Here is a 27284-nt window from a genome sequence, read left to right as displayed (position 1 = left end):
AACACAGAGTTACACATGGAATAAACAAGCGTACAGTCAATAACACAATAGAAAAAAAGAAAGTCTATATACAGTGTGTGCAAATGGCGTGAGGGGGTAAGTGTAACAGTACAGCTTTAGTCCATCCCCTCGCCCCAACCTGGGCTCGAACCAGGGACCCTCTGCACAAATCAACCACAGTCACTCACGAAGCATCATTACCCATCGCTCCACAAAAGCTGCGGCCCTTGCATAGCAAGGGGAACCACTACTTCAAGGTCTCAAAGCGAGTGACATCACCGATTGAAACGCACCACCACTAACTAGCTAGCCATTTCACATCGGTTACACATGCACATTTCAGGTAACGTATAACAACCCAATGTTCATCCTCGGTATAAAACGAACTAGCTAACGTTAGCTGAATGTAAATGCCATGTGTGCTGTATGCTTTTTTAAATAAAGAAATCCTCTGAAGCCAAGAGTCATGTGAGATTTTTGTGTTGTTGAAAATTACTGGTATTTCAATTTTTACCATGTTCATGTTTATTTTTTGTTCGTTGTTGAAATAATGGTGGCATTGTACAATAGTTTTGCAGTTGTAAAATGAATACACAAAACAAATGAAGATGTCAAAGTTGAACTTACTTACCATGTTGATAAACTCTCACACAGTGGATCTAAGTAGGCCTAGCTACAACCATTCTGTCCTGGAAGTCAATTCTGCCTTCCACAGAGGTGAAATACTTAGTAAACTTTTCCCTGACAGAAACTGCCTCCTGACCTGCTCTGTTGACCTGGATGGCTATGCCTCTCATGCCTTGCCTCATCCGTGCCCCATCCTGCTGTAGCCACATCTTCACATCACAAGGCTTTGTGAGGAAGTTGTGGAGGAATCACATTGCAACCTCTAGGGTATCAACCTTGCTTGGCAATAGGTTTATTTTTTGGTAGAGGATCCTCCATCTGGCCGCAAGGATCCCGAATGCCTTCTCCACTGTCATTCTAGCTCGACAGAGACGATAGTTGAAGATTTCTTTCTCGTAGCTGATGTTATGCCCGGCATATGGCCTCATCAGGTAGGGCTTTAGTGGGAAGGCAGCGTCCCCCACCATTGTGTATGGTATCTTTCCTAAATCTTCACCCCCAGGCAGAAAGGCATCTTGGGGCACCTGCAGGGTTTTTGATGCCATTGCCCTTCCAAGTGGGGAGTTGGCATAGACTCCTCCATCACCGTTTCTCCCAAAATCCCCCACTTGAATAGCTGTGAAGCMGTAATTGGTATCCACAAGGGCGAGTAGCACCACAGAGAAGATTCCTTTATAATAATAAAAAACGTCTCCCTGAGTTTGGTGGTTTGGTGATCATAACATGTTTTCCATCAACCGATCCCAAACAATTGGGAAAGTCCCATTTTTCATGAAACTCTTGAGAAGTTTGTCTCCAGGTTTCCTCAGTGGGTCGTGGCAGATGGATCGCCAGCATCTTCCTCTCCATGGCCTCACAGGTCTCCATAATGCACTGTGACACTGTCTCGAATCCAAGACGATAGGTGAAGGCCAGGCTGCAAATAGAGTCTCCAGATGCCAAATACCTGTAATGACAAAATAAATGTTTTGTTATTGGATAACAATCAAAATTGTATTTTYCTCTTCACAGAAGTTGAATTGTGCTAAACCAGATGGAAGTCCCTCAGTGACACTTTTGTAAGGCATCTACGGAAGGCCCAGCCCAGTGGTTCTGGGGGAACCAATCAGAAAGAACGGAAATACATTAAAATATTATCATTCTTGGTACCTTACGTCCAGCCAAGAAGGTAAGTTATAATATACATTTGAATTTATTGCACAGATTATTGCACATTTTAAATATCAACAAATWGCAGTATTGCTGGCTTTATTTTCTACCTGCTAAGTCACTACGTGATTGGTTCATGTCAGCTGTTATCCCATTTCTGAATAAGTGATTATATAGGCCTATAGATTATGAATGAGCCACACAGGTCCCGTGTGGCTCAGTTGGTAGAGCATGGCGCTTGCAACGCCAGGGTTGTGGGTTCATTCCCCACGGGGGGACCAGGATGAATATGTATGAACTTTCCAATTTGTAAGTCGCTCTGGATAAGAGCGTCTGCTAAATGACTTAAAATGTAAAATGTAAAATGAATCAGTCTCTTATTACAGAGGAATGATGAAAACCAGCAGTATTAGACACTGTAGCCTAGATTTCAGAAATATGATTAATTGAGCCTGAGGTTTCTAAAGTTGACTTAAAACACGTTTAACTTTTCATTTATGTTGACCTTTTTTCAGCTCAAGAGGCAACCTCAGGCTTAAATGCMGATTCGCCTCAGCCACAACCTATGGAACCCGATGGCGCTGAAGACGACGTGGTGTCCCTGAGCCATGACCKTGTGCTTCAGATGCCTGAACAACAGTCAAGACCAACCACTACAGGCACAGCTCAAGACTGGCAGCCAAGAAAAAGAAAACAGAAAGTAAACTATCAAGATGTGGATGAAGAGATGCTTGCATTTGTCAGGAAGCCAATCCCTTCTGCTGTTACCTCAGAGGATAAGGATGAGGCATTTGTGCTCAGCCTTGTGCCAGAGCTGAAGAAAATAGTAAGAAACAAGGGACGTCTGAAAGTGCAATTACTGTCATTGATTGTAAACTGGGATGACCAGTATGCAACACCTCTGCTATCACCTCCACCACCACAATGGCTCTTTGATGCTCCACATGGAAGAGCTGGACTGCGGCCTATGATGTACAGCCAGCCCAGGCATCAATACTCCTACTCACCAGGATCTAGGTCTCCAACACATAACTGGGATGACCAGCAGGCAACACCACTGCCACCACCACGGCCCGCAAGTACTCTGCACGGAAGAGGTGGACTGCGGCCAATCATGTACGATGAGCCCAGGGATCAATACTCACCAGAACCTAGGTCTCCAACATATAGCTGGGATGACAGTACATTCTCTCAAGAGAGCTAGGACAGAGACTCCCAGTCACATCAATAATCACCTCCGAAAAGGCAGAACCCAGCCCTGCGCATACTTAGGCCCATGTTCTGTTTTAGTGTTTTAAAAAGGGAAACATTTATGTATGCACCATTTGCACTTTGTTGTTGCAGTTATATATGCATTGCACCTTGCATTTAACTTTTTTAAATWGTTTTTTTTTGCTATTCAGTGGATATTGTTATTGGGAGGGATATGCCGTATTTGTTTACATGCCATGTTGTGACTGTTTATGTCACCTACAACAGGTGCACCATGTCATGTTGTGACTGTTTATGTCACCTTGAATAATAATAAAAAAAGACTAAACAAAAAACAGTGTGTCTTACTTACCTTGAGTATAATGAAGACACTATAACTGGTCATCTGCTTCCTAGATGTAATGGAACACAGGCCTACATCTGTGGAGCATCATGACCACAAGTTTGCTGGAGTTTCTTTACATCCATGCACCTGCTTACACAATACAACCTTTTCCAATAACAAACCTTAGAGTGACAGCTAGTCTTTGCTTCGGCTCTATTGGGGTCCTGTAGTTGGTCGTCTGCTTGGTGAGGTCTAGGCCAACAAAAGACAGAAGAGTCTCCATTTCTTCTGCACTCATCCGGAAGTATCGGTGATGTCGGGCAGGGTCCAAGAGCAGCTCCTGGACAAGGTGGTAGTATTGCCCATGCTCCCTTCTCAGCACATTTATGGGATGCACCCATAACCTTCTCCTCCTTCCCTGTKTGCGCCTCAATAATACAAGGGCGACCAACTTCTGTTTTAGCAGGTGGTGTCTGTTAATCCATGCTGTTTAGAAAAGCATACATAAAGTATTGTTTATTTTTAGTTGTATAATATTAACAGTTTCTTATTTCATGGGCTTTTATTCAGTAAATGCATTGTTTATATCTCATCCCAGAGTGGTTTGGTTGTAAGGTGAAACAGACTGGCTAATTATAGTAATCAGCCTGCCATCATATATATTATTGGCATAATGGAGTCTTTGAGAGGAAAGTGCCTAAATGTGTAAAACAATTTGCACTTATTAAATGTATTAACTCCTGTCCTGGCATCACTATTGTACAATATACAATCATGTACTTACCCATGTTATCACTCCTCAATCGCGGTGAAATCAGAAGAATCAAAATACATTTCAACAGGATCACTGGAAAATGCAGGCAAGAAAAGGRSCTAAAAACATCGTCCCGCCCCCAAATAATATAATTGGTTCAGAGTTTGTTTTGATATTTTAACCTTGCGTTTCGTGATCGCGTGTGGTGTGGYGGGACAAAATCAATTTGCGCACGCACGCGCAAGGCCGGTTTGGGTTCCGTGTTAGGCTTTTAAAATATCTATATGAATCATTGAACTAATTAAGTGTGTAACACTATGCACAATATGGTTTGGATGAGAAGCTCCTTTATAGTTTTAATTGCTATCCTTATATTGTTTGTCTATATACTACGGTATGCTAATAGCTGCACTCACACATGATGCAGGAATGTGGCTTTGGTTAAACCACATCCAAGACTAGTGTAAACAGAAAACTTGCAAATCTGATGTTGAAGAGAGAGACTTCATTGGGAGTATGGAGGTGTATGGCAAAACAAGCAGTTTTGCAAGCGACGTGGTTTGTGATGCTCGCTCCCGTAAATGGCGCCACTGGCTCAGCGATCATGGCGCCGAAAGATGAAATTATGTCTTGAGTGGCCGCCGTGCATGATTAACCAATGAGCGTAGTTCATCTTGTCAACCAACCAATGGCAACATTCAAGCTGGCAACAACCGGAACCACTGGTCTCTACACACGGTTGTCAGATCTTCTCGTGGTTCAATTGCCATTTACCGCGGCCCATCTGTAGGCACCATAATAGAGTTGTGATAAGGACCATGACCTCTATTTGATCAATTGGCCACTGCACAGTTGATGTCTCTTAAGCGATTCAGAAAAAAATATATAGGCGGTTTGATGTCAGTTTGTTTCCAGTTCATTCTGTCAATGTAGCCTATCAGTGTTTTCCATGGCATCTGCCATGGTATTCACAAGCTGCCTAATGCAAAACAAAGAGCTAATCCAAGACCTCAGAACTTGCCAGCAGTCTATATATACACACAAGAATGAGAGAATCGTTTCAAAAGTAGCTGTTCTAACATTCACAGAGTGAGCCTAGAAGGAGTTTAGGAAACCCAGCCTGGACTCCTTTTCTGTCGTCTGTCTTTGTTCTTCAAAAATGTTCGATTCAGGACAGTGACACATTTTAGGCACAAAGCAAGAAACTTCAGATCGCTCAATGGGCTTGCTCCTTGCCAGGTTTGCCTCATGGGATAAGAACCAGAGTGCCAGCTTAGTTTAGGAGAGTTTACTTCTGTCAACATCAATGATTACTCTTGTGCAGGTAGTGTTGCAATTGTGCACCAAATGTGAACGTATAGCAATTAAGCACCACCAATCTTGGGCAGAATCCCATTCAGCTATTATTACAGTTTGATCTGCAAACACAGCACTGACATATTGTTCATGTTTTTCTGATCTTGAAACACTATATAAGAGTAAAGTACAGGAGGGGGTTCAGGTTGCAATTCAATTGGTCAGCATAATCCTAAAAGTATGACATAATTTTCCATGTGCTGAAACCTCTGCAATCTGCCAATACCCAAGATGCCTTCAAGAAAAAGTAGCCTATAGGAAAATGTCATGATGAATAAGACAAGCACATGGAAAATTGTCATTGGAGCTGTAATTCTGCTGTGCTGAGCCGGATGAGTAATATTGGAGCAACATAATAGTAATGAAACACAAGAGTGACTCAGATATTTAATGGCACCACTCAAAAACACATTATATATATTCACCTTAACATTCAAGGTATTTTATACAGAGTACTTACAGGATATGTATGAAGAGAGGTGTGTACAGTAGACCTATAGCATTCTGGAGTTGAATAAAAATCCTTCACTGAAAAAGCGACAGTGGCAGGAGCGAGAGTCTGAAGATTGTTTTAAAGAAAATATCACAGAATAAATAATTGTCCTGTTCAGTGACAATCGGAAACATGCAGTCATGTGACTTAAAGCCCGATATAACAAAAGAGGGTTTGAACGTTCAGTGGAAACTGTAAACAAACATTCCAGCAAGTCTACAGGCGGTATTAGGGAGTAGTTAGTTTGTTTCCTATTGGGATTGAAGTACTAAAACCAGATAGTTGGAATTTTGCGTTAGTAATAACCACATGAAGCTTAGACATCTATTCAGTATGAGAGTTTCAAAATCAGAGTGGAATGTGACCATGTTACGTCAGCACTGTATAGGCTTGGTAAGTATGTAAGATGTGTTCATGTTTGTCAAACTATAAGAATGATGAGAAGATTGCATGGATCATTTGGGAATTGCACTGTAACTTGAGACAAAAACTCAAAGATATGGTATAGAATTGAGATGATGTATGAAAAATAAATTGACAGTGCACACATACATGTAAACACACACACACTCTCACACACGCACATGCTTGCACACACACACTCACCCCGCCCCCTCTGGCTTCACARAATGCTGATAGGAAAGTGCAGCTTTTAAGAGAAATTGGTAGACAGATGGATACTGTATGTGGGCAGGCAAACATCATTTAAGCCTTTGTGAGAAGCCATGTCATCATTGCCACATTTACAGAGCCTCATAAAGGCCCACTCATGCCTCTCCTATGATCTAAACCAGCGATCTGTAAGCTGACCAATTTGGCCAATTGTTTCAATCAAGAGTGGAGCACATTAGTATAGGCATAAGTTWAAATGCATGCACAACCGGAATGTTCATGAAACAATTATTAATTTAGAAGCCATATGTACTGTAAATGTACAATATTGTACCTTAATGATACTCCACTTAATGCTTCTGACTAGACTTAGTCCCATTGGCACCATTCATTGGCTTTTCACGGGTGTCGCAGTGTGATACTATGGCATGCATTCTAGTGCAATGTCATTCACCTACGCAGTCTGGCTCTCATAATTGAACCATTGATGCATTAAATGCTCTCATAAAAGTGGTATTTCCACACAACCAAGAATGCACAATGCCATACAGGCTTCTCCAAGTGTATGCAAAACAAAAAGTGACTTAAAAGCGCTCTGCTGGATGTGCAACTTTATGAGTGAGACCATGAGCAGATACTCGGATGTGGTAACCCTCTCTAACCGGTCACTGCGCCTTTAATCCCCCCCACCTCCCCAAAGTCATATGATAACGTGAGCTGTCCAATGGCACAGTGGCAGCATCAGATCCTTGGAGGTTTGTTGGTGACCTGGTCAATCCAGCGCAGGAACCTGCTGACCCGCGTGTACACCCCAGGGAAGGAGGGGTCACCACAGCCATGACCCCAGGAGATGACCCCCGTCAGCACCCAGCGGCCCCCCTCTCCCTGACACACCAGGGGACCACCGCTGTCACCCTGGCAACTGTCCACGCGCCGACGGTCCGACAGGCTGCCCGCACACAGCATGCGGCTGGTGTAGCGCTCGCCGTATCGCTTCTTACACTTCCAGGAGGGCAGCAGGGGAACCCAGGCCTGCAGCAGAGTACGGGAGTATTCCGAGTCTGAGAAAGAGAGAGCAAGAATGAGAAAGTGAGGGATGAACAGAGAGATAAGAGAGAGGGAGCCAAAATCCATGGAAATGTTCTGTCACATAAAATATCAAGCAATGAACAGATCAAATGGCTGATTCCAATATAAACAAAGGGAACTGTCTGTAACAGAGAGGCTCATGTTCAGCACCTGTGATGCCCCACCCTGTGATGACACAGGCGGCTGGCCTCTTGCCCCACTTGCTGCCAGGCGCAGGGAGGCAGGCTGAGTTGGTATGAGGGTTAAAGGCCACACAGTTGCCTTCAGTGCCCTTCAGCCTAAGCAGGGCAATGTCATACTCCCAGCCCTGGCTGTGGTACTTCCTGTGAATGATGATGCGCTCCGGGGACAGGCTYCGCTCAAAGTCATCCCTCTCCTCCGTGTGGTAGTCACCCAGTCGCAGCACGTAGCGCGATGGGTCCCTTCCAAACCTAAGAGAGGGAGAGAGAAGACGAAAAGATGAGGACAGGAAATCAAGGTCTGAGGAAGTTGAAGCCAAGCTGAAAAGAAGCCAGACTGAAAAGAAGCCAAGCTGAAAAGATCAAGACAGTGACTCAAAAAAGTTTCACTTATCAGTGGCGTGTCAATCTCTTACTAAGAATACTTTATACAATTATTGACATAGACAAGCTCCTTGATAGATAATTTATTGTATGCGTGACACATGTCATTTTTAGAACAGTCACTGCAATTCCATCATTGGACACTAGACGTCTCTGTGTCCCACCTCTTGAAGCAGTGTGCAGCAGTCAGGACCCAGCAGGAGTTGATGAGCGTGGCTCCACACAGTGGATGGTTCCCTTTGGACTGGGACTTGAGCCACAGAGACACCTGCCATGGCCAGTCCCCCCTACCACAGCACAGCCAGGGGAGGAGAGAGAGCATATGTAGAAATAGATCACGGTTGACTTGATGATGTGATCATTTGACTTGTGCAATGTGTTTGCATATACAGTATCTATGCAGTGATACAAAGTAATATAACGCGTTGTACGTGCGTGTGCTTACAGTGTACCTGATTGACTTGTCCCCTCCAATTATCCTCCTCCTGCGGCGCTGTGTGTTTGGCCTCATGCCGCAGGTCTGCGTTATTATGGCGCCGTCTCCCACCGGCTCGGGGACGTAGTCACAGATGACCCCTGCGTCTTCGCTGTGCTTGCAGTCATGGGCGTCCTCTCCCTCGGCCGGGCACTCCCCCAGGGACACCTCAGCCCCCATGCACCTCACATTGTCCAGGTGGATGGGGCCCTTGCCTGCTCCAAAATATGCCATGGAGCGAGCCTTCGACACCCCACTGAGAAAGAGACAAGGGGAAAGTACAAAATTCCTAAATGTCCCCATCTCCTGAATGGCAGTTAAAGTAAGAGTGGATCACTCAGAGACAGGGAAACCCCAGGTGTCTAACCACATACTTGACTTTGAGGTATGAGGGATACCGCAGATGAGGGAAAGGATATGATACATTAACAGGGAGAAATATGAGCGAGAAAATCCATATTTACACAAATCCCAGCTGCCTGCAGACCACTGCAGCATTGACGTCATTCCAGCCGTCATCACACACGCTCCCCCATTGGCCGTTCAGAAACACCTCCACACGCCCCTCCTTCCGGCTCTCTCCAGCAACCAGTCGCACCAGAGGGCCTGGGACCAGAACAGAGAACCACCATAAACCACAATGTATGAATTAGAAATTTCTTTGCAATATTCACCAGAGGAGATAGACGTCTAACAGAGATATGTGGATAGGAACTTTGATTTGATTTCTTATGCGATCTCAGTGGGTACAGTTAGTTGGCCTACCTGCGATGCGTGGCAACCCTGGCACCTCATTGGTCTCTCCCCCCCTCTCACAGCGCACCCCTACGTCCTCGCTGTGGGAGCAGTCATGGCGACCCCACTCGGCGTGCCCGCAGGCAAGCAGGGTGCCCTCTGAGCCTTCACACTGCACCTCATCCAGCAGGATCAGCCCTGTGCCCTCTCCGTACAGCCCGTCCGATGTCACCTCTGCACGCCCTCTGCTGGACAAAACACGCCATTACTACAGTATCACTACACTATTACGACAATATCACGACACTATTAATACAGATACACCTAATTCCCATGTTCAGATTGTATATGTACATATAAGGACTCCTGTAGACCCACCTGAAGCCCAGCTGTCTACACACCACTTGTGCGTGGTGCTCAGTCCAGTTGTCGTCACACACCGTACCCCAGTCCCCAGAGTGGTACACCTCCAGACGACCTTCCCAGGGACTGTCAGACCCCACCAGCCGTACTACACCATCTGCAACACGGTGTGTGTTTGAGACAGAGGTGTATGTGTTTTGCATACAAATATGTGTAATGTTCTGGGTGTTTACATACACATAGCGTTCCTGCCCTGTCCTGACTCCTGACCTGTATATGGGTTACAGGACACGCCAGCATCCTCCATGTGGTCACAGTTGTGTTGTTGCCAGTTGTTGTGGYYACACTCCTCCAGGGAAAGCTCGTTGCCTGTACACTGCACCCCGTCCAGGAGGATGGGCCCAGAGCCCTGGCCAAAGTGAGCCCACGTCCACGCCTTCGGTACACCCCTGAGTGGACACACACACAGCCATACGCAATGACCATATGACTAACTCACACAATAAATACAAACACCATATATGGACAACATGTAAACAATATATGGCAACCACTCAAGGGTCATTCCAATGTACACATATAAATGTATTCCCACCAAGTTAACAGGCCTTACGGGTACTGTACAGAGCACAAAAACATGCACTTACAAAGCAGAGAACCACATTTACACGGCACAAAAACCCCAGTCCCTGTTTGAACACTCATGCACACCAAATATAGTCAGTATAGTTGAGAAATAAATTATTAATGACCAGTGGAATATCTGAAAAGTGTCCTGAGACCGATCCACTTTGCTTTTTTGTTTATCCACTCTTTGTACACACGCACTGTTGGGTCGAGTGACTCTGAACTTACAATGGCTAGCCTCAAGTCTTTATATATTCCATTTTTTTCTTGTACATTTTGCTATTTGCCTCATGATTCCTGCATGCTTTGTTGACTATGAACTATCTTTACCCAACTGGGGGACAGACTGTTTGTTCCCACACTCGGGACTCTGACTCTCTATAGGTTACACAGACTTTTGGCCTAACATCCTATTCTAACCACCTCTCACTGGCTTTGTATTCATGTTTCCTGATGAAATTGCTGTACAATATGATCTTGTTGCCATCTGATGCACATTCAGATGTCATAAATCAGCAGTGCAGAGCTCTCCCTGTCCTGTGGCGTGCCTTGATTGTATTACTGTTGATGGTATCTGGAAATGTGCATGTACACCCTGGCCCATCTACTGTTGCTAGCCCCAATTCTGACACTGATATCTGCTTGACTGATTTCTGCTCTCATAAAAGCCTGGGTTTTCTGCATGTTAACACTAGAAGCTTATTACCTAAAATGGATCAATTGAAAGTGTGGGTTCACAGCTCCAATCCAGATGTGTTGCTCATTACTGAGACGTGGTTAAAGAAGAGTGTTTTAAATACTGATGTTAACCTTTCTGGTTATAACCTTTTTCGGCAAGACAGATCTTCCCAAAGGTTGGGGAGTGGCAATCTTTACCAAGGATCACCTTCAGTGCTCAGTTGTCTCCACCAAGTCTGTCCCCAAACAATTTGATTTGCTGGTTTACACATTAAACTTTCAAATAACTCTTTGTTGACTGTTGCTGGGTGCTATCGTCCTCCATCAGCACCGGCCTGTACCCTACCTGCCCTAAGCTCTCTCCTGGCCCCTTACACTAAGTCTGAATTTGTCCTGCTAGGTGACCTAAACTGGGACATGCTTAAACCACCTGACCAAGTCCTAAAGCAATGGGACTCCCTAAATCTTTCTCAGATTATTACCAATCCCACAAGGTAGGACTCCAAACACCCAGAAAAGGCTACTCTCCTCGATGTTATCCTCACAAATAATCCTGATAGGTATCAGTCTGGTGTTTTCTGTAATGACCTTAGTGATCACTGTTTTACAGCCTGCATTCGTAATGGCTGCTCAGTGAAACGACCTGTCCTGATTTGTCATAGACGCTTGCTAAAAAAATGTAATGAGCAAGCATTCATTCATGAACTGGCCTCTGTAAAATGGTATAGAATCAGCTTGATCGCCTCTGTCGAAGACGCTTGGACTTTTTTTTGTTGATATTTTCAGTGGAATTGTTAACAAACACGCCCCCATAAAGATAATGAGAATTAAAAACAGGTTGAGCCCCTGGTTCGACCGTGATCTTGCAGAGTTACCCCACCTCAAGAATTGCATTTGGCGAAAGGCTCGGCACACGCATACTCAGGCGGACTGGCTCTCGTTCAGGCAAATGAGAAATAAGTGCACTCAGGCGATCTGGAAGGCCAAAGTTAGTTACTTTAAGGAGCAGTTCCCTCTCTGGGTCTAACCCCAAGATGTTCTGGAAAACGGTTAAAGACCTGAAGAATAACCCCCCCCCCCTCACAGCTGCCCATGTCCCTTAATGTTGATGATGTGGTTGTTACTGACAAGAAGCACATGGCTGAGCTCTTTAAATCACCACTTCATTAAGTCAGGATTCCTATTTCTATCTTGCCCTGTTTATCAAAAGTGTTGGAAAAACTTCTCTTTCTTGATGTCTATCGTATTATCTTGGGTATGCAATCTGGTTTCCGCTCAGGTTATGGATGTGTCACTGCAACCTTAAAGGTCCTCAATGATGTCATCATTGCACTTTATTCTAAGCAATGTTGTGCTGCTATTTTTATTGACTTTGCCAAAGCTTTTGATACGGTAGACCATTCCATTCTTGTGGGCCGGAGTATTCTAAGGAGTATTGGTGTCTGAGGGGTCTTTGGCCTGGTTTGCTAACTGCCTCTCTCAAAGAGTGCAGTGTTTAAAGTCAGAAAATCTGCTGTCTCAGCCACTGCCTGTCACCAAGGGAGTACCCCAAGGCTCGATCCTAGGCCCCACGTTCTTCTCAATTTACATCAACAACATAGCTGAGGAAGTAGTAAGCTCTCTCATCCATTTATATGCAGATGATACAGTCTTATATTCAGCTGGCCCCTTCCCAGATTTGGTGTTAAATGCTCTACAAAGTTTTCTTAGTGTCCAACAAGCATTCTCTACCCTTAACCTGGTTCTGAACACCTCCAAAACAAAGGTAATGTGGTTCGGTAAGAAGAATGCCCCTCTCCCCACAGGTGTGATTACTACCTCTGAGGGTTTAGAGCTTGGGAGTATGGCTAGGCGGTACACTGCCCTTCTCTCAGCACATATCAAAGCTGCAGGCTAAAGTTATATCTAGACTTGGTTTCCTCTATCGTAATCGCTCCTCTTTCACCCCAGCTGCCAAACTAACACTGATTCAYATGACCATCCTACCCATGCTAGATTACGGAGACATAATTTATAGATCTGATGTTCTTTACCATTCGGCCATCAGATTTGCCACTAATGCTCCTTATAGGACACATCACTGCACTCTATACTCCTCTGTAAACTGGTCATCTCTGTATACCCGTTGCAAGACCCACTGGTTGATGCTTATTTATAAAACCCTCTTAGCCTCACTCCCCCCTATCTGAGATATCTACTGCAGCCCTCATCCTCCACATACAACACCCGTTCTGCCAGTCACATTCTGTTAAAAGTCGCCAAAGCACACACATCCCTGGGTGACAGCTAGTGACTGGAACGAACTGCAACAAACACTCAAACTGGACAGTTTTATCTCAATCTCTTCATTCAAAGACTCAATCATGGACACTCTTACTGACGGTTGTGGCTGCTTTGCGTGATGTATTGTTGTCTCTACCTACTGGTCCTTTGTGCTGTTGTCTGTGCCCAATAATGTTTGTACCATGTTTTGTGCTGCTACCAAATTGTGTTGCTACCATGCTGTGTTGTCATGTGTTGCTGCCTTGCTATGTTGTTGTCTTAGGTCTCTCTTGTCATGATGTGTGTTTTGTCCTATATTTATATTTTATTTATTTTTTATTTTTAATCCCAGCCCCCGTCCCCGCAGGAGGCCTTTTGCAAGGCCATCATTGTAAATAAGAATTTGTTCTCAACTGACTTGCCTAGTTAAATAATGGTTCAATAAAATAAAGAAATAAAACCTACTGTAAGCCACTCATTTTGTGTGCGTGGCTACGTGTGGGTGATCTGCTAAGAGCAACGATGACATCTGAATCATCTGGATCAGCTGGCTCCTCTCCAGCAGAGCAACAACCCAAAACACTGTCGGTCATCAAAAATGCATGCCTTCCGTTCATCTATATTAATATAGTTCACTCAGTGGGAATGTAGCAGTGTAAATAAGGCTATCCTAGCAGGAGTGCATCCAGCTTTGTGGAGTGCAGAGAGCCTTGGTTGGTGGGCAACTTCATGCCTGGGAACCCTTGCTACCACTGATAGGGCTTCACCTCTAGTTTTTACCTACATAGGAACTGAGTCACATTTAGTGGAGGGAATCACATTAATAACCCATATGCTGCCTGCAAGTCAAGCACCATGCTCCTGAGCCATCAGAACCCCATTGCTGCTCACCCCAGTCCCAGCTGCCGACAGACCACCTCAGCATCAATGTCATCCCACTGGTCATCACAGATCGTGCCCCACCTCCCATCATGGTACACCTCCACACGACCCTCGAAGTCCTCCAGGCCACCTACCAACCTCAAGGGGGCGCCATTGCCTGAAAAAGACAGCAGAAAGTAGTTACCTGGCAGAACATGTTGGCATCATGTTACAATAGAAACCACCGTTCTTCTAAGTTATCTACTTGTCCACTTATGGTCTCCTTGATGAATGCAAATGTAAATAACCTCGTGCCCAGTGCCATGATAAATAAAGTGATCTGAACCACAGAACTGTTGGAATGCTGTGACCCCTAACCCTGGCTCAGTTTGGTTCAAAGCTCCGTCATGTCATTTGAAACTACAGCAAGTATAAGTATGTGCGGGATGCAGGGAGCAGGAAAGGGGGGTGGATCAGTTATGCAATCGGAGTATGTGAGCAGCCCTGGCAGAGAAGTTGAGGAGGTGGGGGGGTTGTTTGGGGTAGGGGGGGTTGACAGGGGCTCAGGGCTCTCAGATAGCAGGGCCTCAGGGCTCTCAGATAACTCTCTCCCTCATAATGTTCCAGACTGAATAATTCACTGCACCACGCTAAATATATCGCCAGGGCCTGCTCCTCTGGGCACCCCTCTCTCTACCCTCCTCACACACACGCAGAGGCACACAAACATACACACACACACACCACTGTTGTAGTTCATTATGCCCCTTTGGGACGCTATGACACGAGTGCTGTAGAAGCCGCGAGAGCTGGCAGCCTCAGAGAGCTCTAAAAGCTATGTGAATGACTAGGCAGGCAACATCAGCTCCCTCTTGGCCGTGCTGCTCAGAAGAGACAGTTCTTGTTCTAGCCTTGCAGTGTTTGTGTTATGGAGATGAATCTTAGCCACAAATCTCAAACTGGCCCAGCAGCTCTGAATGAGGTGGATAAGGACACTGAAACTCTAAGAGAGAGGGTACACAGTCTCTCTCTATCACTGTCTTACTCAAAAAGGGGAAGTGGCTTTTCACAACTTTAGATAACTCTACTGGTAGGCCTAGTACACATGTAAAGTAAAATGTACTACATTTATACTGTATGTGTAGCACTTGTGAGAAATCTATGCTTTATCCCCATGGATGTTTTGAAATCTCCAACAGCCTCACCTTCAGGTGCAGCACACACCACCCCCGCTTCGTTGCCATGGTTACAGTCGCTGGTGACAAACTTCCGACTCCTGCAATCCAGCAGAGTGTTTTCGTTACCACGGCAGCCAAGGCGTTCATAGTGGAAGAGTCCAGAGCCGGGCCCGAAGTAGGAGTGCTGGAGGGCCGTGCCGATCTCACTGCAGACAGAAAGACAGGATGGACGGAGAGAGAAAGATAGATGGACAGTCAGGAGTGGAGAGGATGATTTGACATACACACCCACACACACAGCTATAAAAGTATCTCAGTAGCTCTCACCCCAGTCCAAGCTGTTTGCAGATCACACTGGCATCGCGGTCGGTCCAGTGTGTGTCACATACCGCCCCCCACTGGCCATTTAGGTATACCTCCAGACGCCCYCTCTGAGGGGAGGACCCACCTACCAACCTGACAGCTCCTGGAGAGGAGAGAAGGCATTAAGATATGGAACAGCACCAGAGATTGTGAAATCATTTGAAATGACAGGTGGGACATCTCTCTCTCACACCCATCAGAAACAGGCAGACCGACAAAGTGCTACCAAGTAAACCATGAATCCAACAGGTGTGATTATCTCAGGATAATTGTATAGATTATCCTTGGTTTGTGGGTCTTGCAACACTTACCTATTCCAACCTGACAAACACACACGCATTCACACACATATACCCTAAGTCAAATCGCCTACAAACCCTGAGAAAGGTTAACCGTTTCAAAGAGAAAGCTTGGGAGAGTTAAAAAGAGACAGACAGATAATGACAGCAAACACAGATATTTCAACATGGGCATATCTACATACAAGCAAGGTGCTGACAGGCCAGTACAAGGACAGACGGTTGGCTAATGGACACGCAGGGTAAAGGCTGACACATGCTTCCCAGTCGAAACAGTTTGAGCATATATTATGAAACGATTTTTGACGTTTTGGTGTTCGGCAGGGTTTTTCTTCAGGCTATTCGTGCACACAACATTTTTTTTTCTTGAGGCAAGTCGAAGTTCGGTAGCCGAAGTCTACGCCCCTTCATCTGTGATTGGTCAACAGTAGGGGTGGGAACTATGGACGGGATTCTTCAATGAAGTGTTTGCTGTCATTCAACGAGAGAGAGCACAGCAGCAGCAAGGCCCTACTGTCTGCAGTGCACTACTAGTTTTCATGCACATTTTTTCACTTGAGAAGTACTGCACCAAACATCTTAGCTAGATGTAAAATTGCAAGACTAAGCAAAAAAAGTCCAAACTAATTACAGATTTCTTGATTTTATTTCAAGCATTTTTCTTGTTTTTCAAGCAAAGGTCTTTAGGGAGTATGTGAACACAGACATTCACTTGACTGAGTTCTGCTAGGAGCAAACCGAACCTATGGACAGTATGTGGATGCCTTTACACTCATAAAGGGGGGTGGGAGTCACAGAGAGAACAATATGGGAGGAGCCAACTGACAGACATACAGAAAAATAATGGGGCGCAGACAGATTGAGAGACACAAGCAGACAAGGACATACAATGCATTCGGGAAGAATTCAGACCCCTTCACTTTTTCCGCATTTTGTAACGTTACAGCCTTATTCTAAAATCGATTAAATTGTTTTTTCCCCTCATCAATCTACTCTGAAAACACCATAATGACAAAGCAAAAACAGGTTAAGAAATTGTTTTAAAACTGAAAAATCACATTTACTTAAGTATTCAGACCCTTTACTCAGTACTTTGTTGAAGGACCTTTGGCACCGATTACAGCATTGCTGCACAGCTATTTTCAGGTCTCTCCAGAGATGTTCGATCAGATTTAAGTCCGGGATCTGGCTAGGTCACTCAAGGACATTCAGAGACTTGTCCRGAAGCCATTCCTGCATTGTCTTGGCTGTGTGCTTAGGGTCGTTGTCCTGTTGGAAGGTGAACCTTTACAGTCCTGAGCACTCTGGAGCAGGTTTTCATCAAGGATCTCTCTGTACTTTGCTCCGTTTATCATTCCCTTGATCCTGACTAGTCTCCCAGTCCCTGCTGCTGAAAAACATTCCCACAGCATAAGGCCAKCACCATGCTTCATCGTAGGGATGGTATTGGCCAGGTGATGAGCGGTGCATGGTTTCCTCCAGACGTGACGCCTGTCATTTAGGCCAAAGAGTTCAATTTTGGTTTCTTCAGAAGAGAGAATCTTGTTTTTCAWGGTCTGAGAGTCCTTTAGGTGCATTTTGGCAAACTCCAAGCGGGCCATCATGTGCCTTTTTACTGAGGAGTGGCTTCCGTCTGGCCACTGTACCATAAAGGCCCGATTGGTGGAGTGCTGTAGAGATGGTTCCCATCTCCACAGAGGAACTCTGGAGCTCTGTCAGAGTGACCATCGGTTTCTTGGTCACCTCCCTGACCAAGGCCCTTCTCCCCCCGATTGCTCAGTTTGGCCCGGGTGGCCAGCTCTAGGAAGAGTCTTGGTGGTTCCAAACTTCTTCCATTTAAGAATGATGGAGGCCACTGTGTTTTTGGAGACTTTCAATCCTGCACAAATATTTTTCTACCCTTCCCCAGATCTGAGCCTCTCGGAGCTCTACGGACAATTCCTTCGACCTTATGGCTTGGTTTTTGCTCTGACATGCACTATCAACTGTGGGACCTTATAAAGACAGGTGTGTGCTTTTCCAAATCATGTCCAATCAATTGAATTTACCAACGGTGGACTCCAATCAAGTTGTAGAAACATCTCAAGGATGATCAATGGAAAKAGGATGTACCTGAGTTCAATTTCAAGTCTCATAGCAAAGGGTCTGAATACTTATGCAAAAAAGATATTTCTGTTTTTACTTTTAATACATTTGCAAACATTTCTAAAACCTGTTTTCTCTTTGTCATTATGTGTAGATTGATAAGGAAATGTTTTTACTTAATKCATTTTAGAATAAGGCTGTAACGTAACAAAAATGTGGAAAAAGTGAAGGGGTCCAAATACTTTCCAAATGCACTGTAGCTTCCCTAGATAGTCAGAGACATAGATATCCTGCCAGAGCAACATGATCACCCCAAAACCACAGCAAAGATACAAAGATACCTCACAATAATTTTTMGGTGACTTTGGAATTCATACACCACTATAAATCATCTGGTTCCAGGTAGTTACCCAGCAGTATTGATTCCCTTGAAGTAAGTATCAGTCGGTAAATCCTCACCCTGGTGGCAGTCGCAGTAGGCCCAGCCGATGGCTCCAGAGCTCTGGCGGAAGAAGCACCAGGGGTTGGACTCACGGTCAGGGTTACGGCAGTAGCTGTGGTCGCCCAGCCCCCGGCCCGGGTACTGCAGGACGTAGTCTGGGAACTCTGTCCACTTCAGGCAGGGCGAGCCAGAGTCAGTCTGAGACACAGAGCCGTTGTAGTAGCCCAGCTCAGTGAAGCCTTCTGAACAGGACAGAGGAGCTAGGYAGAGACACATTCAGATACAAAGGGTTAATCAAAGCTTCTGGATGAGCTTCTGTTGAAGCTTAGTTAATACAGTATAGCGATACACATGTTTGTGAGACGAAGTGATTGGGAGGGATTAAAGCAGAGTTTTATAATTAAATCACAATAAGCCAGGCAGGCGTTCAAACAATTTCCTCTCCTTTTGTCTCTCTCTCTTTTGGTTCCACCTCCCCCTCTCTCTCCATCCTCAGAGGTAAAGGAGTGAGCCACCTGGCTGGTCAGACTGACAGCATGTTGCTGCAGTGCAGGGGCCAGAGTATTTGTGTAGGTCTGCTTTGCTGAGTCACAGAGCGTGGCGGGCTACCTTATCAGACAACCTGAAAACCTGTTCCCTTACTGCTGCCATCTCTCTCTCTGTGTGTGTGTGTGTGTGTGTGTGTGTGTGTGTGTGTGTGTGTGTGTGTGTGTGTGTGTGGTGTGTGTGTGTGTGTGTTGTGTGTGTTGTGTGTGTGTGTGTGTGCGTGCGTGCGTGCGTGCGTGCGTGCGTGTGCGTGCGTGTGTGTGTGGTGTGGTGTGTGTGCCCGTGCGTGCGTGCATATATCTCAGTAAAAAAAAAAATTGTCCTTAAAATGCACCCCAGGCATACAGGTCTTAAAATTATATTAAAAATTCAAATCCTCACAATTATTTTCTCAATGCTGTCGAAAGCATAGTTTGATGATAGATATACAACTTTGGGGTAGACAACTATTCCTCAAGAGGGGTGGATGCTCGTGTCCAGAATCCATTGCGTAAGCCAAGAGTTCCTACAGGGCGTACTGATAAACTGAAACTCACTGCAATGCAATTCTCTGCGTAATCCAGGGCTTTTTAATTACAGATGCATTTAACTGGGTCTGCGAGTGCTGCATCTCTATTCTCTAATTGGCTTTGAGAACGCGTGAGTTGGGATCGTTACGGAAAAACCTATGCTCAGCCTTACGATCTAATCTATGCAGGTTAAAGAACCACTGGGACCACTTGTAAAGATGACCCATCACATTGAATWGGAGTGGGCCATTAAACACAAACATACATCTGGTCCACAGATTGAGTTTTAAACAGGGGGAAGGGTCTGTGGTCTGCAGAGGCAGACATTTAATGGCAACCAGAGCCAGAGGCAGCCCTGAACTTGATCCATAAATAACCCATGTATTTCCAAGGGATCAATGTCTGGTAATACATCACGCAAAGAATGGAGACAGTTGCTTGAGAATGTCAGTTAAACGCAAATCCAGAACCAACTTGTCACGCCCTGACCGTAGAGATCCTTTTTATGTCTCTATTTTGGTTGGTCAGGGCGTGAGTTTGGGTGGGCATTCTATGTCTGGTGTTCTATGTTGTCCTTGTTTTGTATTTCTGTGTGTTTGGCCTGGTATGGTTCTCAATCAGAGGCAGCTGTCTATCGTTGTCTCTGATTGAGAATCATACTTAGGTAGCCTGTTCCCACCTGTGTTTGTGGGTGGTTGTTTCCTGTTTAGTGTTTGTTTCACCTTTCAGGACTGTTCGTTTGTCGTGTTTGTTGTTTTGTCAAGTGTTGCGTATTTTATTAAATAGTATGAACACTTACCACGCTGCACCTTGGTCCTCTTCTCCTTCTCCCGACGACGTGCGTTACACAACTATAACTAACTGAATTATCAGTCCCTTTTCAATGMGCTATGTATGCGCTTATCTGCCTAGCAGTCAGTTTTTTAGTAAAAGTAGGATAATCTTTACCTTTAGGCCCATGCTTCCTGTGATGTGTAACTGATATGGCAGTACCTCAGCCCATGGTGTGTGCGTACTGTATAAGATATGAAGGAGAGACGTGCTAACATCCCTCTGGAGCCAGGTGTTAAACCCTGAGGAGATTGGAGGGAAGTGGAAATGGGCACTGGGGTCCAGCCAGGAAAGGAAGATATCCTCTTTACGCACCTAAACTCCTRGTCCTGAACGCTCTAAACCAGTGGATTAAGGACCGCAAGTCCTTTGAGGTGTCGCTGGGTAAACATTCACAGCTGTGAGCGATCGCTCGCAAATCTACACCCGCCCAGTGAGTGGCCTAACCCCTGTCTGTGTTTGTTTGAGGGACTGCTGGTCCACATTCGCACAGGCTTAGTGACTTAAGGCTGGAGAGGGTGTCTGATTGATGCCTGAGAGAAAAGACATCTCGAAGGAGCAGTACTCTGCTCAATTCCAGATTGACACCTTGTCCCAAACCGTGGTCACTTCATGTAGATCTTAAAAGGATTGGATAGGTATGAGCAATATGGTAATAGCTCCACCTTGCTCTATGATAGATTAGGTGGATTTGTTTAGAATTTTTCTTACACCTATCTAATCCTTTCAGATCTCATACTCAGAGGAGATACATATTTGATAGAGTTCACACAGTAAACTGTCTCTGTGTCACGTTCCTGACCTGTTTTCCTTTGTCATGTATTTGTTTTAGTTGGTCAGGGCGTGAGTTGGGTGGGTTGGTCTAGGTTTGATTTTCTATGTTGGGATTTTGTGTTCGGCCTGGTATGATTCTCAATCAGAGACAGCTGTCAATCGTTGTCCCTGATTGAGAATCATACTAAGGCAGCCTGGGTTTCACTTGTGTTTTGTGGGTGTTTGTTCCTGTGTCAGTGTTTGGGCCACACAGGACTGTTTCYGGTTAGTCACGTTTGTTGGTTTTTGTATTTTGTAGTGTTTGTTGTTTTTCCATTAAATAATGAATACTTACCAATCCGCATCTTGGTCCGATCCATGCTCCTCCTCGTCTGAGGAGGAGAACGACTACGACAGCCGTTACACTCTGGTGTGCCAGAGACAGACATTTTATGGATGGRGTTATTACGAAAGGTTACCGGAACACACACACACTCACGCGCCACAGACATGCACACAAGTTCACATACAGATTCAAACACACACGTGAACAAACTTACGCTGCACACACCCAAACACAAACACCTAAAACCCCAAAACATCACCAGCACATGAAAGCAGATGTGCTGTATCAAATGTGTATATGCATGGATAATCTGTTTCCATGCAGAGGATGAGATAGGGAGTGAGTATATAAATGCATGTATTGAGAGCAAGAAACTCAGTATGCACGTTGGTGTCATAAATCTGTCTCACTGTCCATCCTAGTTTAACTAAGCTCTAAAGTCTCTTAACATAGCTTGCATTCTATCCCCGATGGGTGTCTATAGCTGAGCCACAAACGGAAACAACCATCTTTAAGACCCAGACTTTCTGAGACCCCATAACATAACAGTAACTTCACCGAAGACAAGGACCAGACATGCAGCATCTGGTTGTTGGAGAGTGAGAGTCGATCAGAGATGATGTCAGGGCTCTTAAATCAGGGACACTCTCATTTCCATAAATGAAAGCCTAAACATGAGACAATCTTGGGGGTGGGAGCGGGGGGGCTGGTTATGTGTCTTTTGGCTGTGGATAAAGAGAACGACACTCCCAGCAGACCTCCTCCACTGTTAAACAGAAAGAGAGAGAGAGACAGAAAGAGAGAGCGAGAGAGAGAAATAACAAATGAGAGACTGATGAGGGAGTTGAGCGTTGTCTGAATATCAACCCATCCTTCAGAGGCTCAATTAGAATCACCATCTGATTGTCAGCAGCGCTGGTGACATCAAATGACTTGCTAATAGCGTATTTTGCAGAGGAGGGAGGCTTTTTTGATAGAGGGCTTTTTCAAGCTTTTGTTCTGAAATTGTGAAATTTTGCTGAAACAACACCTTGCCATCTCACATCTACACGCCACATCATCCCACATCATCCCACTAGGTTGTTCATTTAGGCCAGGGATGAACAACCCCAGTCTTCTGTGGCCGGACTGGTGTCACACTTTTTCTCCATCCCTAGCAAACACAGCTGATTAAATGAATTGCATTCTAAGCTGAAGATCATGATTAGTTGATTATTGGAGTCCGCTATGTTAGCTGGAGCAAAAGTGTGACAGCAGTCTGGCCCCTGTGGACTGGAGTTGCCCATCCCTGATTTAGGCTATTCAATTAGTGCTGCTGAGTCATTCATCCATGTCCTTGGATGACTTGYCAGAATCACAATGATGGATGGATGAAATCAAGACCTATTAGTAATAAGAGGAAGAGGAAAAGAGGTGTCTACCTGCACTCTGCATAGTATTTAGGTAGCCATCTTGAGAGATGACCTGCAACAACAAAAAAGACAACAGAATATGTGTCACGTTCCTGACCTTATTTCCTTTGTTTAGTCTTTGTTTAGTTGGTCAGGACGTGAGCTGGYTGGGCATTCTATGTTTTGTGTTTCTATGTTGGGTTTGTTGTTTGGCCTAATATGGTTCTCAATCAGAGGCAGGTGTTTGTCATTGTCTCTGATTGGGAACCATATTAAGGTAGCCTGTTTTCACTGTTTGTTTGTGGGTGATTGTTCCTGTTCGTGTGTTCATCTGTTCTGTGTTCCCATGTTCAGGACTGTATCGTTTTCGGTTCCTTCTGTCAGTTTGTTGTTTTTGTTCGTCGTTTAAATATCCTAATTAAAATATGGATTATCATCACGCTGCATTTTGGTCCTCCTCTCTTTCACRCGAAGACAGCCGTTACAATATGAACCTGCAGGCTTATTTAATTTAGACCAAGTTTTCCACATTAGGTTTTGGAAGCCTGTTCATAAGTAGTCCCTTATATCCCATAAGTAGCCCGTCGGATTGTTTGCAGCCTTCATACAGAACAACCRTTTCTCTCTCTAGTATTATATTGTAGCCTACTTGTAGAAATATGGTTTTACTCAACCTATCTGTGCTATACTGTAGATCTGTGAAAAGCATTGTTACACTGTGTTAACCATGTTCGTCCCTCTTCTCTTCTGCTATCTGTTTTCAATTACTTTCTATTTTCCCACTGAGGCCGGGAGCAGGTGGCATCGCTTAGAATGTCTATGCAGAAAGCAATTAAATTATTGAAGGGTTAAGTTAAAGGGTTCTACTTTGTGGCACCACTATCCCCACCCAGGCCACTAAAATCAATACTGTCACGCATGGGAAACAGCTGCACCGTAATCAGTTGAACTCTAATAATTGAATCTGTCAATCTAATGGAGACAGGGGCAGCTGGAGTTCTCCATAGAAGGATTCTTTGGGGAAAAGGACAGGAGTAGTTCCTTAGCCTATTTAAAAATGAATTCACTGTTGTCAATGGGTAACACTTTATAATAACATGAATGAGAATGAATAAACTATTTATAAATAGTAGCTTATACACATTATTCATAAATTAGTATTTCATTATTTGTAAACATGCATAAGCATTTCATAAACATTACAGTTCATAAGCATTTATAGCGTTTAACATTGAAAGTTATAAAGTGCAAGCAAGTAACCTACAACCGTTGCCTTTAGTCATTTTTTGTGTGCTTTTGTTGTCACTTTAAAATGATGTAGCCTACAGCCTCGAACCATGTTTTACAAAAATGTTGCTCTCAAGGAATATCATTGGCTATATGAATCAATTGCTATTTGCAAGGAAGTTTGAACATATCATTGAATGCATTTGCCCCAGTGTTTACATTTTTATTGGTTGTTCACTATTGCACACATCAGTGTGCGTGGCTTTAACTACTGTAAAACGCATGATGAAATAACTCTGACGCACGACCTCCGCAAGGGATGGCGCGGTTTGACAAAACTATTTCTCGCCATCTAATGAATTCGCTGGCGGAGAATAAAAATAATTGGTTCCTATTCAACCGAATTTATACTAGAGTATCGGTGTATTTACCAACTGATGGGCGCGCTTACTGTGCAGGCTTTAGGACACACAGTCAGCCTTCAGAAATGCATTTAGGAAAGCTCAGCATTTATTTATCTGAAATGTTTTATCTGAAGTAATACTGAAGTGATACTGTATTTATTTACAGTATTTTAGGATGAGTTACCTTATGACAACAGCAAGCCAAGTTTGATTGCTGAGGATAGGGTGATAGTCTGTCCCAATTATTTCCTTCACCGGCAATAAAACAAACTGATAAGGGTAGGCTATAGGCTATTGCTCGTTCTTAAGTTTTCTTCTTGGGAGCAAAGTCCTTAGTGAAATAAAAAATGTAGCCTACATAGGGCACTATAAAATAATTGGAAGAAAAATAAAAGCGAAAGCTCAGTAATGATGCACTGCAGCAGTAGAGCAGGCCTAATATGATACATTCAAGTGAATATTCAGGTGAATATGTGTGGCCCAATTTGGATGGTTTAACCTCAGAATTCGGGTTTACTGGCACACGAGAAGGTGCCACGCACAGCATACCTTTTGCAATTACACATAGGTTTATGTTACATAGCCAACAGGCTACGCGAAGTATATAGCCAATAGACTACGCGAAGTCTACAGCCTACCTACATATTCCCAATTAATGTAAATCGTAAAGAATTTGGTTATCTATGGTCACCTGTTTACCTTTCTGTTGTCAATTCYTATCCCATCGCAAACAGAAAACGCACAGTGACGATGAAAGATAGACACATACCTCTCCAGAAACTGAAACCAGAAAACACCATGCAAATGACAGAGTGAAGATTCCTTTTAAAGCGTCCTTGTCCATCATCCTGTTATATGTGTCATTGCCCGCACCTTGAGCAGATTTCACCCATATCCAAAACAAGCAGCCAGCCCCCGAGTGCAAGCGACACTGACCAGAGAGAGCCCGCTACTGAGCGTCCAAAGTTAGGCTGGGGACAATGAGACGATGTGCTTGTTTTTTCTGTCTGGAAAAATATTCTTTAAATAATCGAAACTCCTATGTGACATTACACACCCTGGGGTACCAGCTGTGCTCCAAGCTTCGACTATAAATGACGAACCCCCTAGTGAGGAAGTGTCACTGAAAGGAGACACCGGTGAGAGAAACACGCTGTCGCCTCTCTCGCCTTCTGCGCGGCCCACATATGCCGATATGTCGACAATAAACAACACAGCAAGCTCAACGCGGTTTAGTTGTAGGCCTATTGCACTTGCGTAAAGGGGCGTTGCTGCGCTCAGAGGATAGGTAGGTGAGTGAGGGTTTCATGTTTTATTAATGAATAATTGATTGAGCTGAGTAGGCCCCTAACTTAATATTGCTGTTGGATATTAAATCAAGAATATGCCTGAATTTAATGACACATGTTCCACCTGGATTTTATGTAGACGGTCATTTCAACCAGTCACCAAAACGCAAAAAACATAGAATTACTKATCTCCAACTTATGCTTTCATAGCATGGAAAGTTAAATAAACTCGAAGATCAATTAAATGTATATTGCCTTGCAGTAACGAGACCTAAACACATTCTATAACATAGATCATGACACTGTGGCACTCTCATTTGGGCAAGGGTATTGTGCCATACTTGGCTAATGGAGATCTCCAGATATGTAATTGGCAATAGGCTAGTACTAGTCATTCTCCCACTAAATTCGTTCCAGGAGTAGACTAAGCTAGGCTACTGCTCACAACCCGAGACAACAGTGGAAACATTTTATGAGACTTTGAAGCCATATGAACACATGTTGGCAGCAACAGTATAGCCTAATGCACAGAGCTTACTTAAAAGCCAGGTTGTCTGATATGTTGGACCCATATACTGTATATGCCTGCTTGTCAACTACAGATTATTTTGAATTTGTTAGCTCTGGACTAATTTTAGAGTTTGAAATAGACTACGCCTTTTGGCTATGTTTTATCAGTAACTGTTAAAGGTGTGTCCGAATTTGATAAACGTATGATATTTTTTTTCCTTCTGTGTGGTAGTGTGACCTACACCTACAGCAGTGGAGACTCCTCAGAGGAGGACATTTCATAAAATGTAAATGGTAAAACATTTAAAAAGTTATAATTTTTAGATAAAATTATACTAAATATAATCACGTCACTAAATCATTGATTAAAACACTATTTTGCAAAGGTCTACAGTAGCCTCAGCAGCACTCTGGAGGGTAGCACCATGGTGTAGCCGGAGGACAGCTAGCTTCCGTCCTCCTCTAGGTACAGTGACTTCAACACAAAACTTAGGAGGCTCATGGTTCTCACCCCCTTCTATAGACTTACACAGTAATTATGACAACTTTGGGAGGACGTCCTCCAGCCTACCAGAGCTCTTGCAGCATGAACTGACATGTTGTCCGACCAATCAAAGGTTTAGAGAATGAATCTAGTAATGAAAGCATAAGCTACAGACTGCTAGCACTGCAGTCTATAATATGTGGTGAGTGGTTGACTCAAAAAGAAAAAGACAATAGTTCACCAGTTTTGAACAAATTKATTTATTRCAAAATGAAGAAGCAAGAGKGAAATAGAGAGATTATCATTTTTTTTCACTTTCAGTTTCACTTACTTAGCTAGCAAATGCAGATAGTTAGTACAGTCTACTGAAACATTCTGCTCAAACAGAGGGATGCTATGTTAGCTAGCTGGCTATGACTTTCCAACACGACACTGGAACTCTTCCA

At 44.2% G+C, this 27284-nt stretch overlaps 1 protein-coding gene and 1 long non-coding RNA gene across 4 annotated transcripts; both read right to left on the bottom strand.

The window, feature by feature from the left end:
• Positions 1 to 521: 521 nt before the first annotated feature.
• LOC111978523 (uncharacterized) lies at positions 522 to 4359 on the bottom strand. The gene is made up of 3 exons (XR_002879183.3): positions 4098 to 4359; positions 3496 to 3799; positions 522 to 1573 (listed from the first exon to the last, which is right to left on the bottom strand). It is a non-coding gene; the product is annotated as an uncharacterized lncRNA (long non-coding RNA).
• Positions 4360 to 5797: 1438 nt separating this feature from the next.
• LOC111978324 (neurotrypsin) lies at positions 5798 to 25747 on the bottom strand. 3 transcript variants are annotated; one of them, XM_024008324.2, is made up of 14 exons: positions 25325 to 25747; positions 22955 to 22997; positions 18566 to 18808; positions 15687 to 15825; positions 15387 to 15565; positions 14212 to 14359; positions 9991 to 10202; positions 9769 to 9910; positions 9421 to 9635; positions 9120 to 9261; positions 8633 to 8911; positions 8345 to 8467; positions 7768 to 8048; positions 5798 to 7589 (listed from the first exon to the last, which is right to left on the bottom strand). In XM_024008324.2, the coding sequence occupies exons 1-14, from the start codon at positions 25400 to 25402 to the stop codon at positions 7270 to 7272; spliced, it is 2544 nt and encodes an 847-aa protein (XP_023864092.1). In that variant the 5' UTR covers positions 25403 to 25747; the 3' UTR covers positions 5798 to 7269. The 3 variants fall into 3 exon arrangements, with proteins under 3 accessions (XP_023864092.1, XP_023864093.1, XP_023864094.1); XM_024008325.2 differs by having other exon boundaries at positions 10024 to 10202; XM_024008326.2 differs by lacking the exon at positions 22955 to 22997.
• Positions 25748 to 27284: the final 1537 nt, after the last annotated feature.

Source organism: Salvelinus sp. IW2-2015, linkage group LG18 (assembly GCF_002910315.2).
Source record: "Salvelinus sp. IW2-2015 linkage group LG18, ASM291031v2, whole genome shotgun sequence".
NCBI lineage: Eukaryota > Metazoa > Chordata > Actinopteri > Salmoniformes > Salmonidae > Salvelinus > Salvelinus sp. IW2-2015.
Note: the sequence above shows the minus strand (reverse complement) of the source record. Positions and strands in the feature narration are given on the sequence as shown.